This window comes from Schistocerca serialis, chromosome 5, assembly GCF_023864345.2.
Source record: "Schistocerca serialis cubense isolate TAMUIC-IGC-003099 chromosome 5, iqSchSeri2.2, whole genome shotgun sequence".
Classification (NCBI taxonomy): domain Eukaryota; kingdom Metazoa; phylum Arthropoda; class Insecta; order Orthoptera; family Acrididae; genus Schistocerca; species Schistocerca serialis.
The window spans coordinates 572,587,752-572,608,380 of record NC_064642.1 but is presented as its reverse complement, the minus strand read 5'-3'; the positions used below and the strand labels follow the sequence as shown (position 1 = coordinate 572,608,380).

General features: G+C 42.8%; 1 protein-coding gene across 2 annotated transcripts in view; it reads right to left on the bottom strand.

Moving 5' to 3' along the window:
* Positions 1-20,629, bottom strand: part of LOC126480918 (protein maelstrom homolog) — a 102,504-nt gene that overhangs the window by 71,224 nt on the left and 10,651 nt on the right. For both annotated transcript variants that reach the window (XM_050104326.1, XM_050104325.1), the window contains exons 4-6: positions 10,477-10,623; positions 10,267-10,400; positions 8,605-8,707 (exon numbers count right to left, since the gene is read on the bottom strand). In XM_050104326.1, the coding sequence (XP_049960283.1) occupies positions 8,605-8,707; positions 10,267-10,400; positions 10,477-10,623 (384 nt within the window). The remainder of the gene's footprint in view (positions 1-8,604; positions 8,708-10,266; positions 10,401-10,476; positions 10,624-20,629) is intronic.

Sequence of the window (20,629 nt, the reverse complement as noted above, 5' to 3'; positions counted from 1 at the left end):
GAAAACAGGGCGGATTGCCCGTTAGGCTGTGCATTTGTCAGCCTTTAAGTTCGTAGTTCAGCATGTCAAGGAGACCGAAAATGTGCTAGCTGACACCCTGAGCCGCATGTTTGAGGAATCCGATGAAGAGGCTAGCGAGAATCAACTATGTTTCCAACCGAGCACACAAGAAGAAGCTCTGGTAGGTGCTGTATTACGTGAAGTGCCAGAGTTGTTTAAGAACCTGAAGAGGAGCAGCATCAGCACACGGAGTTGGCCAGGATCAGGGAGCGGCTGGAAGCAGGAGATACTATCTCGGGTTCCGAGCTTAGGAGAGGAATTTTTGCGTTTTTGTACTCGCTATGATCAGAGGTTTAAGATTTGCTTGCTCAAATCCTTGATCACGGCCGTCTTAAGGTATTATCACTGTTCGGTTCTTGGAGGACATCTGGGGGTCTTTAAAACTATTAGTAAGATTAGAGAATCCTTGACGTGGTCAACCCTACATCGGGATGTTATGAAATTGGTGAGAGCCTGCAGGGAAAGCAGTATGGCTAAACCCAGTTCTAACACGCATCGGGGGTTGTTCAGTCTTCACATGCTGAGCGTCCTATCGAGCGCTTCTTTATTGATTATGTGGGCCAACTGCCCCGTACCCAGGCTGGGTGGCAGATGTTTCCGAGCACCGGAGTCACGGCCAAGAATACTATTGCTCATCTCGACAGGATCTTCTCCTTGTCTGGTCCGCCCAAGGTTTTGGTTAGTGATAATGCACCTGGCTTTGTTTGAAAGGTTTTGTTTTCATCAAGCCGTGACTCATGTCACGACGACACCCTATTATCCGCAGCCTTCGTTCTCTGAGTGTTTTAACCAAAAACTTAAATCAGCCTTGATAATTTATCACGAGAAGAGCCGAAAAAATGGGATAGGTCCCTCCTGTGGCTCAATTTGGCCTTCAATACTGCCCGCCACGAGTCGCATCAAACCACCCCGTCCGCTTTACTGTTGGCCTATTCTGTAAGTTCTCCGCTTGTTAACTTGTGGTCGATCTCGGACCTGTTGCCAGAGGAAATATCAACGTAAATTATCCACGAGAATTGGCAGAGAGCACGGGCCAATATAGATCTCATCCACAAGAGGGAAGCGGCACGACACAACAAGGGGCGTCGTCCTACTGACATCAGAGGGGGTGACCTGGTTTTTGTTAAGCGTGTGCCAGCACGGGGTAAAGGACATAAAGTGTCATCTAAATCTGAGCCTCGCTTTGAGGGCCCCTATCAGGTTCTTCAGGTCCTCACCCCGGTGACCTACTGTGTACAGCATCAACAATCTGACCAGGAAAAAAGAGTGCACATATCACAAATCAAGCTTAGCAATGTTGGGTAGTTGCTAAGTTCCTGCTTGTGTAACCTCATCTCGAGGGTTTTACGTAAAGAGGGGGGGGGGGGGGGGGGGGGGGCTGCGCCAGATCAGATCACTGGTCAATCATCAGCGATTGGCTTGTTATCTTTAGCGCGTCCCCGGGCATGAGCAGCCATGCGTTTTCGGCTGAGGCGCGCGGGACAGCGAGAGGCAGTCGGATTAGGGCGGCCGGTGAGACTGGCGGAGTTGTGGCTTGGGTGTAAGCACATGTGTGATGTCTGTAACGCTGGGGCTGCTTGCTAACCATGAAACTCCTACGGCAGTTACTGGTTGCCTGGAAGGCATTTCATATAAACAGTGCCAAGTCTCACAGTGAGAGGGGAGTCCGAAGTTGGTGTTGGCCTAGATCTTTTTACAAATTGAGGTGCCTGTGTGAGAAGCACGGCATGGGACTGTTGGTTGCTTCGTCCGGGCAGCCACCGCAAGCGGATGTTCGGCCAGAATGTCTACAGTTTGTGGTGAGCACAGTGTGAACAAGTTCTCGTAGGATGGGCTCCCAGCCTGACTCTTAGCCTGTGTGACATGTGGGTACTGACCCCTTGTCTGCTACTGCTTATGGGTGTCCTGTAAGATTTCACAGTAAAACTGTGTTTCTAGCTCAGCCTCCGCCTAGAAAGGGGAAAGATTTGGAATTCCTTAATGCTGTAAATTAAACATATAAAAAAAATATGTTCTTTCAGAATAAGCACCTGTTTCTTTGGGACACTGCAGTTCAAACACGAGTGTTTGTTAATCGTCAAACGAAGTGTATTTAATGTCTTGCTGTTTTCTGGGGTGCAGCTGAGTTATTGAACTCATTTTGAAGTGTTCTGTCGGGTGAATGACTGATCCCCACTTCAGTATATTCTTTTGAGTAGTATTGTAAATTTTTTTTTGGATATTTGTCAATTTGTCAAAGGCGTGTATTGATCCAATTTTGTTTTTCTCTTTCTTCTGAATTACGGTGAACTGTTTAGTTTACCTGGTTATTGGCTTAACTCACGCTTCACGCACTAAGTCAGCTGATATTGAAATTGTTTTTTTTAATTCCTGTTTAATGTCAGACAGATTCAAATGTAACTTCATTTATAGTATTTGAAATAAGTGTGTTGGGTTGACCTTAATGAATTATGAGTAATGGAAGTAATGGACCCAGTCCTTCATTAGTGCTTAACAGTGGCGTGTGGTTCAGGTTGTGCCGGCCGAAGTGGCCGTGCGGTTATAGGCGCTGCAGTCTGGAACCGCGAGACCGCTACGGTCGCAGGTTCGAATCCTGCCTCGGGCATGGATGTGTGTGATGTCCTTAGGTTAGTTAGGTTTAACTAGTTCTAAGTTCTAGGGGACTAATGACCTCAGCAGTTGAGTCCCATAGTGCTCAGAGCCATTTGAACCATTTTTTTTTGGTTCAGGTTGTGAGCCCCGTGCTCAGACAACAACCCTGTTTTTTTTTTTACCCATGGTACTGGACCACTTGGTATGGACTGACCCACTGACACGAAGTACCTGCCTAAAGAGTTAACATTATACCTGTTCTAAGCTTATGCCATTAACTGATTCTCTGCATTTTGTAACACAGGGAGAAATAAATAAAAAGGAATGGTTCACAATTTTTATCTACACTTGCTTTTTCTGCTTATTGCATAAGCAAGTCATCTGTGGCACTACAACACAACAACAACGAACAACATCCAGTACTGCTTTGAATTCTGTCAGGTATGAAGTTGCAAAAATTCCTCTCTCTCTACAGCCTTAATTTGGATAACTTCTGAAGTAATTGGGAAGTCTTCAATAAGTTTCTCTTTCATGTAACAAACTACTTGCTGATAAAATTTGTGGAAACTTTTCCACTTCAGTCTGCTGAATGTTTGGCATGTACAACTGACTGACTTTAACAATTCTGCAACACTGAATTTTCTTCTTGCCGCACAGTTGTTTGTGGCCTCTGCTTCACGAATCACCATTAACATAAAAGTATGAACTGAGAACTCTTACATCCACGTTTCTCAACAGTTACAACTGTACTTGCATTCCTTAGCAATTGCTACAATTTACAGTTGTTGCAGCAAACTGAATGACACCAATATGTTGTTGTTTGGACACACTGCAACGGAGCTGGCAGAACTCTTGCTACTTTGGCAGTAGAGGAACTTTAAAAATAAACAATACCATTGAGCAGCAGTAGGTTTAATGCCACTGTAGAGTTTGTGTTTCATTTGTTGCGTTGCGCTGAAGTGTTCTGAGCAAATGTATGTTATCATTAAGTTGTCTCTTGTACAAATGTGTACTGTTGACAAGTATTTGTCACATATTAAAGTCAATTCCAATTACAAATGGATTCAGGATAACAAGTTTAAACATGATAGATTTTCATAAAAAGCCAAGGTAACCTTTTTCGGTTTCTCACTACTCCCCTCCCCAGATCCGTCCTGATGTTCAGCCAAGTTCGAGTCACTGTTTCCATCCAAACATTCTCAATTCTGCAAATTAAGTCTGCAAATGACATTAACTGGCAAAGACTCAACTGTAAATATAAGACACCCCGTATATTAATCTACACTGAAGCACCAAAGAAACTGGTATAGGCACACGTATTCAAATACAGAGATTTGTAAACAGGCAGAATACAGTGTTGCAATCAGCAACGGGTATCTAAGACAACAAGTGTCTATCGCAGTTGTTAGATTGGTTACTGATGCTAAAATCACAGGTTATGTTATTGATGCTAAAATCGCAGGTTGTTATCAAGATTTAAGTGAGTTTAAACATGGTCTTATAGTCCGCACACGAGCAATGGAACACAGCAACTCCAAGGTAGTGTTTAGTGTGGATTTCCACGTACGACCATTTCACGAATGCACTGTGAATATCAAGAATCTGGTAAAATATCACATACCCGACAATGTTGTGGCCGGAAAAAGATCCTGCAGATCTTTGCTGCTGATTTCAGTGCTGGGACATCAACAAGTGTCAGCATATGAAACACCATCGATACGGGATTTCGGGATGCAAAGGCCCACTTGTGTACCCTTGATGGCCACATGCCAGAAAGATTTACGTCTCACTTGGGCCCGTCAGCGCCAACACTGAACTGTTTACAACTGGAACATGTTGTTTGGTCAGACAAGTCTTGTTTCAAATTTTATCACGCAGATGGGTGTGTATGGGTATGGAGATAACCTCATAAATCCATGGACCCTGCATGTCAGAAGGGGACTGCTCAAGCAGGTGGAGGCTCTGTAATGGTGTCGGGGATGTGCAGCTGGAGTGATATGGGACCCCCGATATGTCTAGATATGGCTGACAGGTGACATGTACGTAAGCACCCTGTGTGATCACCTGCATCCATTCATTGTCATTGTGCATTTCAACAAACTAAGAACAGGAGAAGCTACGTGCACTGCTTATGACAGAGGGGGGGACACAAAACTTAGACAGGTCACAAAATTAAGGACGTACAAACTAAAATGGAGTGAAGAAAGAATAGTTACTGTGAAGAAATATTAACACCAAAGAAAATAATGTAGATTAAGCCAGGTGCATGGCATGGACCACGGACATAAGGTAATGCCAGTTCTACACTAGTAGTAGTGAGAAATTGGCGTATGGGGGAAGAATCCAGATGGCAAATGTGGTGAAATAGGCATGAGGTCACACTGTTACGTTGTAGAGCATGCTCTGCTACACAATATTGTGTGCTACCAGCATACAGCCTCTGCCTATGCCCATTCATCTTAACTGATAACTTGGTGATAGTCACTCCAATGTAAAAGACAGTGTTTACTTAACAGCTGGTACACTACATGTCATTTCACAGATGAGTCTCTCTTTAATAGTATATGTTTTGCCAGTTACAGGGCTGGTATAGGCGGTGATAGGAGGGTGTATATGGCAAGTCTTACATCAGGGACAGTCACAGCAGTAGGATCCACAGGGAAGGGGAAATGGGTGCAAAAAGAGCATAGTGTCCAACAAGGATATTGAGGAGGCTGGGAGCGTGATCAAAGGCTATTCTAGGTGTGGTGGGAAAAATGCTGGACAGAATGGACCTCATTTCAGGGCATGATTTCAGGAAGAAATAGTAGTTGATTAATAAATTCAAGGCCTGGATAATACTGAGTGAAAAAAGGTGTACTCTATTTTACAGTCTTGAAGATGCAACTAAGATGCACCTTAATTTTTAACCAATTAAAAAAAAATAACACTTAGCCAGAGTAAACAAATTCTTAGTTTATAAAACCGAGCTGACCTATAAAATCCCTGAAAATTGTGAACTAAATCATCATCATCATCATCATCATCATCATCTATAAGATGGTCTTCACTTGCTTGTGCTGCACTTTTTGAAAGATGTCGTCTCTCGCTCTAGACCACAACTGTTTTAGCCACTGACACACTTGTTTGATTGTAGGCCATTTTAAAGCTCTCTTCGATGTGAATTCATGTTGGGTTTCATCCATCAGCCATTCGATGCATTCCTCTTGCATTAACACTTTAAATGGTTTATTTATCAAAACATAAAGAGGTTGTGAAGTAAGTCCTCCCAAAATAACAAGCAACTCTGTATTTCCCTGTCTGTTTCCGTTTCAAAGAATTTTTCAAATTACTACTAAACTGATGTAGCACAAGAAGAGCATTCTTCTTCAATAAAGCACTTTCCCTTCTCTCCCACACACTGTTAATACATTATTTCATAACAGCCTCATCCATCCAACCGTTGTCATGTACGTGAACACCACCTGGTGATATTTCAAAAAGTTTTGCCATTTTTTTGCACTTGAAAATGACCACTGGATTAAATTTAGTACCATCAGCGTAACATGAAAGAACAACAGTGTAGTGCATTTTTTATGTCCACTTGTTTTTACAGTTACAGTTTTAGCAACTTTCATTGCAACAGTTCTATTACTCAGCATACCAAATGTCAGAGGAGCTACATCCATATTCGCTATCTGGCTTGGTTCCGCACTGGTTTTCTTTCAATGTTGAAAAATGAAGCGATGGAACGACAATATTTTCTGTTTGTACTCTTGTGGCATTTTCTAAGGTAATCAAATCTAATTCTAGAAAAGAAACATACACAATGTGATCTAAAGTATCCGGACACCCCCAAAAACATGTTTTTAATAAGAGGTGCATTGTGCTGCTACCTACTGCCAGGTACTCCATATCAGCGACTTCAGTAGTCATTAGACATCGTGAGAGAGCAAAATGGGGCACTCCGCGGACTCACTAACTTTGACATGGTCAGGTGATTAGATGTCACTTGTGTAATACGTATGTATGCAAGATTTCCACACTCCTAAGCATCCCTAGGTCCACTGTTTCCGATGTGATAATGAAGTGAAAACATGAAGGGACACGTACAACACAAAAGCGTGCAGGCCGACCTTGTCTGTTGACTGACAGAGACCGCAGACAGTTGAAGACAGTCGTAATGTGTAATAGGCAGACATCTATCCAGACCATCACACTGGAATTCCATGCTGCATCAAGATCAACTGCAAGTACTATGACAGTTAGGCAGGAGGTAAGCAAACTTGGATTTCATGGTCAAGAGGCTGCTCATAAGCCACACATCATGTCAGTAAATGCCAAACAACACCTCAATTTTTAGGAGTGTAAACATTGGATGACTGAACAGTGGAAAAACATAGTGTGGAGTGACGAATCATGGTACACAATGTGGCGATCTGATGGTAGTGTGTGGGTATGACGGATGTCCGGTGAACATCATCTGCCAGTGTGTGTAGTGCCTACAGTAAAATTCGGAGGCAGTGGCATTATTGAGTGGTCACATTTTTCATGGAGGGAGCTTGCACCCATTGTTTCGCATGGCACTATCACAGCACAGGCCTAGATTGATGTTTTAAGCACCTTTTTGCTTCCCAATGCTGAACAGCAATTCGGGGATGACTGTTGCATCTTTCAACAGAATTGAGCACCGGTTCACAATGCAGTTGCGGAGTGGTTACACGACAACAACATCCCTGTAATGGACTGGCCTGCACAGAGTCCTGACCTGAATCCCATATAATACCTTTGGGATGTTTCAGAACACCGACTTCAGGTCAGGTCTCGCCGACTGACATTGATACGTCTCCTCAGTGCAGCACTCCATGAAGAATGAGCTGCCATTTCCCAAGAAACCTTCCAGCACCAGATTGAACGTATGCCTACAAGAGTGGAAGCTGCCATCAAGGCTAAGGATAGGCCCACACCATATTGAATTCGAGCATTACCGATGGAGGGCGCCATGAACTTTTAAGTCATTTTCAGCCAGATGTCTGGATACTTTTGATCACATAGTGTAGTTAAATGAACCTAAAAGCACTGGATATTCAATGACATTCTTGAAATCTGAATATTAACTGTGCTCTGAGTCTTATGTTATGACTAGTTTGATGAAAGTAGTTCATTAAGGGTATCCTGCAGGTCCTACTTTTATTTTAATTATGTGTTTCTCTGTAGCACCTACTGTAATGAAATTAACTAATTCCTACTTTGCTAAATTTGTGTATTGCATCTGTCTCCAACCATAACCTTTTCTTCCAATGGCAATGTAGCACTTATGATATTATCAACAAATGACAGCTCTACCCCCTTCCCTCCCTCCAAAATCAATGTGACTTGTAGAATGTACAGGTACAGTGACTATAGTGATGGGCAACTAAGAAGTCAGCTGCATGACGTGTTCTGCACAGACACTGAGCAAACTTTGCCGAGTCACCAGTGTGCTCTCTCACATTGTCCTACACGTCACACTCCAGCTGTTGCCTACCATGGTAACTAGCAACACAAAGGTATGCGCCACATCAGACCACTGTTTTTGCTTCTGCCTCCATTTAGAAAAAGTATATACCTGCAAAGCTCTCACTGTCATTTCTTAATGTAGTACTAACTGGGTTTGCATCAAGCTACCCATTATGAAACAATACAGTGATGAAGTAAATTCAAGCATACCTAAACTAACACGAAAATGAACTCTAAACGTACCATATGTATCCTGTAACATGAAAGTGAACTCTAAATGTACCATATGCATTCGAGAAGAAGCAGCAGAATGATCCTACTGGTTGGAGTGTCAAGCAGTACACTGCTGCGCATTGACTCCTGCATTCTTATGTGTGTACCACTATTATGCAGTAATAAAACAAACTTAAGTAACAAGAATAAAAAACAGCTCTTGCGTCTTCTAAAATAGAAAACACCACATGTGCATCATACCTTCGTATTCACACAGAGCATCTAAAACATCTTTCACTGCTTCGGAAGTGCCATCAGTACCGTAAGTGTAAATTGGTGGAAATTTCCCATCTTCAACATCATCCTGTAACAATAACAAATTACACAGATGTAAATAAATAAATCAACTGATGAGTTATTCTGAGATGATCAACTGAATAACAGTTCTATCTGTAAGTTACTTATGGAACAAGCATAGTGACATTTCTGACCAAAAAAAGCTACTCATCATCACAGATTTCTGCAGTGCATAAATTCACCATTACAGTATACATTACATCAAATGTTCCTTAGGGAGGGGTTATCCAATGTATATCTTCACCCACATAGAGGATAGAACAGTACATTACACAGTATGATTTGGATTGTTGATAAAATTAGGAAAATCATTGCATCAAAATATTGGAACTAGATGGAATATCCTCTACAATTTGTATTAGCCAGTTATAATGAACAGAAGCTACAAACAACCTGTAGGGTGAAACAAAAGTGACCTTGTCTTTTTTAGTACCATGGGTATTTAGTATACTAGATACATGCCATAGTGAAGATGATGATGTAATATTGAAACTGAAAGAACATGCAAAGGACTTCCTAAAAAAGAAATTGATTAGTGAACTACAAGACTGTCATTCATCACAGTTCTGAGTGAGGGAAAAAAGAAAAAAATTATCAAACTGTTCATCAGAAGCTGTACCGCACAGTGGCAGGAGAAAAACATCCAATCCTCTCTTGTGTAAAACAGTTTCCAACTTCATATTAATCAACTTATAAACACAAAGATGAGTTTGTGAGGTACCTCAACAAGCATGGCAATGTGTTGTTTTGGTGGCAAGCGCAATGCCTATGCTCTCCCCAAAATTGATTTTGAAATAAGAGGTCAAGAGAGAATTAAAAGATATAAATACCATGATTAAGAAATGTATGGAACATGAAGTTGTCATGTACGTTATTTTCAATGCAGGTCTTTCACTATCACACTTCACCGATTCCCCTCCCAGCACGAATATGCTGGAGTCACCTCGCTCATGAGCTCTTTAACTTGAAACAAGTTTCTCATTACTCTACTCTTAAGCTGTGACTGATGCCACGCAGTAACAGAAGAGAGTGATGTACTTGCTAATTGCCTCTCTCATTATGCTACAGCATATTTTCCTCTCTGGCCAAGATGAACCCATCTCGAATACTCCACGCACAGTTGTTGCATCTGGCTAATGTACTGACAGCCTTTCTGGCATCCAATACAGTACATGGCCAGTGTGTATAACCATAGTTGCTCCTTGATGTACCCCAGAGATCACTAATTTTTCAAGAAAGCCCTGTTGTTCATCTGACAGCAGATACTTCAGTGAAATTCGCCAACTAAGCAATTTTCATAAAATAAAGCTGGTCACTGAACTGATAACTAAAAACTATTTATTACTATTGCATTACGACATTTCATATTCCGTGTCAAACACAAAATGATAAGACAACAGCCTTTATCTCAAATTCTGCTGTACAACTAGTATCATCACACACATAAATGATAAAACTATTCATCCCAAAGTATTTAAGCTACAGACATTTACACATGAACTACCCTAAGCATTCATAATAAAATATACAGTAAATACAAGATGAGAAGCTGTGCTATTAAGATACCTTCATAAATTTCACTACATTAAGAAGAATTTTTGAATAGTTTTTCTCTGCAGATGATGGTGGAGGGAGTGGAATCTGGTGAGTTTCATCCGATCTTTTCTTTGCCTCAAAAGCATAGCCCAGTGGAAGCTCACCTATGAGAGAAAATTCACATTTAAATATTTGCAAATTTACTGCTCGGATATCGCTCTGATTTAACAAAACACTTGCCTGGGTTGATGAGTGTATGGTAGAAATTAAAAGCTCCCAGTGCAAAATTAAATTGACATATTGCGAGTTCACATGGTATGAACTGCTTTTCTTCGACTCTACAGTAATAATTAACGTGCATGAAGTAAAATATCTTTGTCTGAAGACCTGAAAAGTTAAAAAGCTTTGTCATCACTGTGCACAATTATAGTATATTTAATACATAATTTGAGTTCTTCAAATTATTTGCTGCAAACAAAAAGACCTACATCCAGAAACATAACATTTCAACAATAATTGCAAATGAGTTTCTACATGTCTGCTGATCGGAAAATGCATGCACAGAAATGAATATTCTTGAAGCAGAGGAAAAATACAGAGGGGGAATGATAGGGAAGCAAGGAGGGGATGAGTTCTGTACATGTGTGATGGCAGAGAGCAAGCAAACAAAGTCTGCATTGCCAAACTGTGTTGCTGCGAACGACAATGAGGTTTATTTGACTATGGCATATCGTATTATATGTCCAAATCTATGAGGGGAACACTATATTTTAAAACCCATTTTGATCAGTCGTCTACATGAGACAAATCTTACTTCATGTTACATCCATTGCTCCACAGTAATTGTCCACATGATGCCGGAAGATGAGAACAGCTGACGCATCTTTGTGATGACATCAAGCACAATTCTTCTCAAAATGACGATTGTCTACTGACACGATCATCGAAACTGGTTGCAATACTTGCTATTTATTGCAAATTTGTACTGTATCATAAGTAGAAATGTAATATACAACAAAATGAACTTCAAACTCAAACCAAAATCATTACATTTACTTGAACACTGCTTCTATAAAAAAAATTATATATATATATAATTTATTTATTTACTTTAATGTGTATAATTAGTGTATGTGGGGTATGAATGACTTTAGTTATGTGTAAATTGCTGTGTGTAAAAAATAATTATTGGTAGCAAAGACTAAAGCAAAAGGTAATCATAAAAACCATCAATATGTTGCCATAATTTTTGCTGTCAACAGGCATTGTAAGTATAAAGTAACTCATCTGACATTACAGTAGGAGACCACATTCATGATCCATTGAAACAAGCAAGGAATTAGGCATCTTCTGTGAATAACTCTAGTGACTGCTGATCGATAACACTGAAAACTACCAATATCTTGTCTGGAATTTTCCAATTTGTGCTCTGAAAATGACAGTGGTTTACATGTTGAAATATAGGAGTTTCTGACGAATTTATCCGGCAGCATTCTCGCGAGTATTTAGAGTATATAATATAGTGGGAAAAGCTTAACTACTTCTTGTGTAATGTGTTTAACATCATAATCTGCATACTTCATAGGATATAAACTTCTAATCAATAAAGGCTAGGAATCTCTCTTATACTGCGTATGCAATTGATGTGTCGACAAACATTTTTTAAACCATTAGTCCTTAAAACCATGAATATTATTATTTTATTTCTAAAGCTGACATTATGCCATCTTAACTGCTTTCTGAGGCTGTCCTAATCATCTGATTGTAACTTTAGGATGATAGGTTCAAGGCTTAGACCCATCTTCACTTCCCTATCAAAGTCTTTTTTTTCTGAGACTTTTCAATATGCCACACACAGTATGCCCAGGCTGAAAGGGGTGGGGGTGGGGTGTTTTGTCTACTGCTTCATGCACAAGTGATTCAGTGTCTAATCTACAATGTTTTGTTTTTCCCCCCCACGTAGTCTTTAACCTGTGCCCTAATTAATTATATCGGATTATACTGACAGTTGTATGTAAGTAAACGCAGAACTGGGCTACATTCATGTGCAAGAAAGTCAAATTTGTATGTTCTGTAGCGCGACTTGTATAAATTAAAGAGCTGCAGAAGTTCACACGAGCCTGACTTATACTGTGCAGAATATATTTATTTTTTAGACAGAGCATGATATCCACTTTCTTGCTGTCTACACTTGTTTTCTGTGTAACAGCTGGATGGCAACTTGCATGGTAATTACGACTGACTGACTTCAAAGTACGTATAACAAGGATTGTTTAGTGAACCAATTCTTGAAACTGACAACTTTCATTTCTGACTGGTGGTCAATGCTGCATTTCTTACACCTAACAAGGGAACCTCCCCATCGCACCCCCTTCAGATTTAGTTGTAAGTTGGCAGAGTGGATAGGGCTTGAAAATTGAACACAGATCAATTGAGAAAACAGGAAGAAGTTGTGGGGAACTATGAAAAAAATAAGCAAAATATACAAACTGAGTAGTCCATGCCAAAGATAGGCAACATCAAGGAACGTGTGAGCTCAGGAGCGCCGTGGTCTCGTGGTTAGCGTGAGCAGCTACGGAATGAGAGGTCATTGGTTCCAGTCTTCCCTCAAGTGAAAATTTCAATTTTTTATTTTCAGACAATTATCAAAGTTCAGGCACTCACACATAATCAACTTCGCTCTCCAGAATTCCAGGACATGTTCATATTTGCTTGGACATATGCAGGATTTGACGCTCTACACACAGAAAAATTTGAAAACGTTAAAAACATGTTTTGACAGAGCACAGGGAAAACTGTGCAACTGTGAAACTGTTGCATTCATTTGTTGCAGTTTATGTGACAAACTCTTATGTTTTCATCACTTTTTTGGGAGTGATTATTACATCCACAAGAAAACCTAAATCGGGCAAGGCAGAAGAATCTTTTTACCCATTCGCCAAGTGTACAAGTTAGGTGGATCGATAACATATTCCTGTCATGTGACGCACATGCCGTCACCAGTGTCGTATAGAATATATCAGACGTGTTTTCCTGTGGAGGGATCGGTTGACCTATGACCTTGCGATCAAATCAGAAAAAGGAGACAGCATTCAGAACAATTATCCAAGAACCTGTTGTAACATCACTCGTTTGTCCAGCATGTATTCCTGTAATGATTCTGATTCACCCACATTTCATCAGGGTAATACACTGTTTAACTACCTCCTCCTCTTGTATCAAGCATCTTTACAAGGGATGTGGTTCACGCTGCACATATGTCACTTCCTTCAAAAACTCTTCTTGAACATCTGAAACCAATGTCTCTTACAATTCTTTGCACTGATGAAGCACTACCTTTCAAGCCTATTTTCTAAAGTATAATTGTAACATGATTTTACGATGCCTGGTATCTACTACTTCTATACATTTCAAACAAGGAACACTTTAAAATACGTTGTCATTATTGTCCCTATCTGCAACTCAGCATCTCTGCTATATGGTGAGTAGAAACTTTCCTTTTCATAATATTATTACATTCCATCCTGCATTTTCCATTGTTTGATTTTTGCACTTTAAAATATTGTTGAAACAATTCATTTGTGTTACAGCTGTCGAGAATTTGAGGCTTTCTAGGTGACATGAAGCCAAATTTCCTGATGTTTTTACAGATCTGACACTTTCATTTACTATTCTCTGCACAGTTCTCTTGCTGACACATACTTCTGCAGTTTGTTCTTGTGACTTCAGAATGTCAAAAATTGGGAGTTGGTTGGTTTAAAAGGGGGGGGGGGGGGGGGGACCAAACTACGAGGTCATCGGTCCTTCATACCGAAGAAAACAATGCCACAATGGTGAGAATAAGACAATGAGACTTACAACACAAAACAGAATGAAAGGAAAAACCACAACGACAGAAGGACAACAAGCACTGAAATAGACAAAACAGGACAAGAAAGCCACAAAAACACAAGGAACAGGTAGAAGAGGTTAACACAAGAAAGCAGGTTTCCATGGCTGGCTGACCATGAGGATAAAAAGGAAAAGCCAGCCACTCTGCAACACATTAAAACCTCCACCCTGAAAGCACTATGGTGGAGGACACACAGGGACAAAGGACATGTGCTAAAACTTGGAGCAAATGCTAAAATTCACCCTCATGAATAAAACGAAAAACTGCAGCTGCTGTTCAGGCATTGACGCCCAACACCGAAGGTATGGTGCTTCAAAAGTTAAAAGTCCGCCGCAGGGTGGCTAGAAGTGGGCAGTCCAGCAAGAGATGGATGACCATCATTCGAGATCCACAGAACACCGAGGTGGGTCCTCGCGACGGAGGAGGTAACCACGCGTCAGCCACGTACGGTCAATGCGGAACCGACAGACAACCACTGAGTCCCTGCCAGAGGTGTGCACGGAGGTCTTCCACACATTCGTAATTTCTTTAGTGGCATGCAGCTTGTTGTGCATACTGTGGTTATGCCATTCCATCTCCCAAAGCCGAAAAACCTTGTGGTGCAATACTGAACGCAGGTCAGTTTCAGAGAAACTGATCTCCGTAAGAGGTTTCCGCGTAGCCTGTTTGGCCAGCCTGTCGGCGAGTTTGTTGCCTTGGATTCCAACGTGACCTGGTATCCAGACAAATACAACTGAACGACTGGACCGTTCCAGAGCATAGATGGCCTACTGGAAGGTCACTACCAAAGGATGATGAGGACAGCACTGGTCGATAGCACGTAGGCTGCTCAAGGAGTCAGTACACAGGAGAAATGACTCACCTGGGCACGAGCAGATGTGCTCAAGAGCACGAGATATGGCCGCCAGCTCTGCAGTGAAAACACTGCAGCCATCTGCTAAGGGGTACTGTTCCATATGTTCTCCATGAACACAGGCAAAGCCAATGTGACCGTCAGATATCGAGCCATCAGTGTAAACCACTTCATGGCCCTGGTACATGTAGAGAATTGAGAGGAAGTGACAGCGGAGAGTCGCAGGGTTAACTGATACCTTAGGGACCTATGAAACGTACAGGGGAAGCCGTGGAGGTGTTTGTGAATGAACCTCAAGTATAGGTGGTAAAGGCCACGGACACCAGTTCGGAAAGAAGGGTTCGCACACAAACTGCAATTGTAAGCCCATGACCTGAGCTGGCGATTCGGGAGATGAACCGCTGTAGGCGGGAAAAGGGAACAGTAACTCGGATGCACAGGAGAACTACAAACGTGTGCAAAGTAACTGGAGAGCCATTGCGCATGCCTAACCTGTAATGGAGGGATTCCCGGCCTTCACAAGGACGCTGGTCACTGAACTCGTCCTAAAAGCTCCTGTCGCTAGGTGAATGCCACAGTGGTGCACTAAGTCAAGTAAACGTAATTCTGAGGGTGCTGCCAAACCATAAACCACACTCCCATAATCAAGACGAGATTGAGCGAGGGCTATGTAGAGCTGCAGCAGGGTACAGCAATCTACACCCCAGTTGGTGTTGCTCAGGCAGCGGAGGGCATAGACTTGCTGCCAGCACTTCCAATTAAGCTGACAGAGGTGAGGAAGCCAAGTCAATTGGGCATCGAAAACCAGTGCTAAGAATCGATATGCCTCCACTACGATGAGTGTATCGTCATTAAGGTAAAGTTCTGGTTCCAGATGAACGGTATGACACCGACAGAAGTGCATAACACAACTTTGTGGCCAAAAACTGGAAACCGTGGGCTAGAGCGCATGTCTGCGCCTTGTGGATAGCTCCATGTAGACGCCACTCAGCAACACTAGTACTGGTGGAGCAGTATGAAATGCAGAAGTCGTCTGCTTACAGAGAAGGTGAGACGACCGGCCCTACTGCTGCTGCAAGACCAATAATGGCCACTACAAATAGATACACTCAATACGGAGCCCGGCAGGGCCCCATTCTCCTGGATATGGGGGAACTATACGGGGCACCAACTTGGACACAGAAAGTGCGAAGCTACAGGAAGTTGTGGATAAAAATCTGTAGCGGGTCTCTGAGACCCCACTCGTATAATGTGGTAAAGATGTGGTGTCACCAAGTGGTGTCATACGCTTTTCGTAGGTTTTGCCGTCTGGAAAAGTCTGTTTAGATGGTAGACTCGAGGGACAGAAGATTACCAGTGGTAGAGCAATGCTGGCAGAAGCCGCCCTGACATGGAGCCAGTAGGCCACGTGACTCCAGGACCCAACACAACCGACGACACACCATATGTTCCAGCAGCTTACAAAGAACATGGCTGATGGACCGACAGCTATCCACATCAAGGTTTTTACCGGGTTCGAGCACCGGAATGGTGGTGCTCTCCCACCATTGCGAAGGAAAGACGCCATCGCACCAGATCCGGTTGAAGATGATGATGAGATGTCGCTTGTAGTCAGACAAGCGATGTTTGATCATCTGACTGTGGATCCGATCTGGCCCAGGAGCTATGTCAGGGCAATGGGCAAGGACGGTGAGGAGCTCCCACTCTGTAAATGAAGCATTATAGGGTTCACTGTGACAGTAAGTGAACGAGAGTGCTTTGCTTTCCATCCACCGTTTGATGGTGCGAAATGCTGGAGGATAATTCTGTGACTCGGAGGCTCGAATATAGTGCTCAGCAAAGTGCTCGGCAATTCCATTGATGTTAATGCCAGTAACATCTGTCTGGGGGTCTGGTACCCACAAACATATCTTATTTTCGATCAGACTTGGGAAGGTGACATATGGCTCCCAACGGTCGAGACGTACCTCTCCCAACATGCCTGTTTCAGTCTTTTTATAAGTTGGCAAATTCAGGCACGGAGCAGTTTCAAAGCTATTAGGTGCTCTAGGGAAGCGTGCCGCTTATCTCGCTGTAGAGCTCGCTGACGCTCTCAAATGGCCTCAGCTATTTCCGGCAATCACCAAGGTACTGACTTTCGCCAGGGGCACCCATAAGAACAAGGCATCGTGTTTTCCACCTCAGAAATAATTGTTCTAGTGACCTGCTCAACTACCACATCAAAGGTACCTTGTGGGGGAGATTCAGCGGTGACAGAAGAGGTGAAACCTTTCCAGTCTGCCTTGTTTAAAGCCCATCTTGGTAGACGTCCAGGAGAACGGCACTGGGGGAGGGACAGGAAGACGGGAAAGTGGTCACTACCACACAAGTCATCGTGGGCTCTCCAGTTGAATGATGGGGCTGCAGAGGGATAAATCAATGGTCGAAAAAGTGCCATGAGCCACACTGAAATGTGAGGGCCCAAGTATTTAAGAGGCAGAGGTCGAGTTGAGACATGAAAAGTTTCGGCATCTCTACCTCTGTCACTAAACACAGTGCCATCCCACTATGACAGACGCCACCTGACACACTATTTTAGTCGCTACGGTTCTTGTAATATCTCCTATAGCCACAAAGGGCACGGGTGCGCATTGCTGGGAACCAGATTTCCTGGGGGCAATGCAGAAAGCAGGTGTAAAGCTCAACAGTTACCGTAGCTCAGCCAGGTGGTGGAAAAAAACTGGAGCAATTCCACTGGAGGATGACATTATCCTGAGGCTGGGAAGGCATGAAGGAGGCAAGGAGGCAGGTTATGCCTCAGAGTCACCTACTGCCACCGATAGAGTATTTGTATCCGACTTCTTTGCTTGCCCTCTCACTTCTCTTTAGGGTCTTGCTGGGAGGAGTTCTCTGAAGTAACTTCAGACATGGAGGAAGACTGTGAAGCTCTTTGTCGAGCAGCTTTTGGCTCCTTTAGCCACTGGCAAGTGTACACTGAGGCATTAGTGGAAACCTTGGGAAAGAGGGTCCCAAGGGACACCTTCTGTACAAGAGGAGCCAGAGGAGGGGAAGAATGTTCCCAGCGTTTGAGGGGAGGGGGGGGGGGGGGGCGCTTGCTCCCACCGTGTAAACGCGCCGGATGAAATGAACACCCCGCTGTTCTAGATTGGCACGGAGCTCGTCATCAGACTGCAAGAGGAGGTCGCTATGGAAAATAATCCCCCGAACATGTTCAGGCTTTTATGGGATGTGAGGGAAAAACAAATATCACACAGCTGGTCACAAGCGAGTAACGCCCGGGATTGGGCTGGGATGCTGTCTGAACCAAGCCTGCATCGCTTCCCATCTTGGACAAAGCTGTGACTTCCCCAAACTTATTCTCAAGATGTTCAACAAAAAATCGAGGCTTCATAGGTAGGAAGGAGTCCATTTTGCTACAGACTAAATACCAAAGAAATACAGCTCTCTTCTATCTGTAGCCCTACATTCGTCCCATGGTGTAGCGAGGGAGGGAAACGATTTAGGGTAGTATCTGTAAGCACTGTACTCGATCTTACCCTTCTTAGAGACTGCTGGTGCCATACGGTCACCAGCAAGAAATGACTTAGTCCGCTTCATTGGGGTCATCTGCCTTGATGCCACCTACTCTGATCAGGGGCTCTCCCCATAGGTGCCACCCAGCCACAGCACAGGCCACATGGCATGATGGCTGTTGCCGGGAGTCCTGATGCCCCAGGAAGTCAGGCACCTACTGTTATGGAGGTGAAAGAGGACAGGAGACAACGGAATAAGACGACATACCCAGAAAGTGTCCTCGCCCAAAAAGTTGAATTGCAGGTGGAGATGCAAAGCCATGACACTGGAAGAATATGACATGTCCCAGAAAGTGTCCTCGCTCAAATAGTTGAATTGGAGGTGGAGATGCAAAGCAATGACAGGAGATCGAATCCAATGGCACTATGGATAACTCGTGCAACACGTATGATGTCATTCCCCATATGGCCCGCACTTCTGTAGAATTTGGAAAGTGGCAGGTCGAACCATAAAATGGGACCTGAACTTACAGGGCTGAAACGTGAGAGACTCCTTTTAGTCGCCTCTTATGACAGGCAGGGATACCTCGGGCCTATTCTAGCCCCCGGACCCACAGGGGGAACACATTGATTAAATTGGACTATTCCAACCTGAGTAGAAAACTGAGATACCACAGACACTCCACAGTGTCTGCGTGTCCCACCAAATTTATTCAAGTGTAATTAACAACAAAATGAAATCAACAATAAAAAACTGTGCAAAAAGAATTGGTAGATAGCATGTAGCATTTTATCATGGATGGAGACTCATCGACAGAAGCAGAATTAACTTCAGGTGTGCCCCACGAAAATGTATCGAGACCTTTGTTGCTATTACACATACGAGATGTGACAATAAAGTAATGAGACTGATGTGAAAAAAAAAAGTTGCTTACCGTTTTAGTCAAGTTTAGTGTTGTCTCCAAAGTAGTTCCCTTCTGATTGCACACACTTATTCCAGCACTTTGGCCATTGATGGTAACATTTCGGTAACTCATCTTCTGTAATATCCTCCAAGACCCTCATCACAGCTTTTTGGACATCTTGTGTGGTTTTAAAATGGTGTCCCTTGACTGCCAATTTGACTCTTGGAAATAGAAAAAAAGTCGCACAGAGCGATATCTGGTGAATAAGGTAGCTGTGGTAGTACTGAAATTTGTTTTGAGGTTAAAAATTGCGGTACTGACAGAGCAGTACGGGGTGGCTAATTATCGTGATTCACAATCCAATTATCACCAATGTTGGTACGGACATGATGAACTCTTTTACGAAGTCTTTCTAAAATGTCTTTGTAGTAACATTGGTTAACTGTTTGTCCAAGAGGCACCCACTCTTTATGAACAATTCCCTTGGAATCAAAGCATGCACACAAGCACGCATTTCACTTTTGACTTTGACATGCGACCTTTTTTTGGTCTGGGTGATCCCTTTGAGCACCATTGTGAACTTTGGCGTTTTGTCTCTGGATCATACTGAAAAAAACTAACTTTCATCACCAGTGATAACACGGCTCAACAATTCTGGATTGATTTCCGTTTGCTCTAACAGATCGGCTGCCACATTTTTCCATGTTTCTCACTGTTGTGCTGTAAGATTTTTGGGGACCATTTTTGCACAAATCTTTCTCACACCAAGATCTTCAGTTATTATTAGGCGAACCGTTTCTCGATTTATGTTCAGTTCTTCTGCAATCATTTTCACGGATAATCTTCGATCAGATCGTACGAGTTCACGCACCCTGGCCAAGTTGACATCCGTCCTTGAGGTTGATGGTCGTCCACTGTGGCCTTCATCTTCAACATTCATTCTGCCTTCACTAAAAATTTTATGCCAATGAAAAATTTGAGCTCTTGACATACCTCCTCTCCAAAAGCCTTCTCAAGCTTACCGGAAGTTGTCGCATTTTCCTCCAATTTAACGAAAAAAAATGGTATACCGTTGCACAATAATATGTGGTTCTATTTCCGTGACAAGAGACACAACTTATTACAGCACAACTCATGACTGAGCAGTTGCATCGATGTGCCGCTTGGACTAGAAGCAGCTTATACACAAAGGTCAAAGATATTGTGCCTACGCAAGCCTGCATGGTTGCCA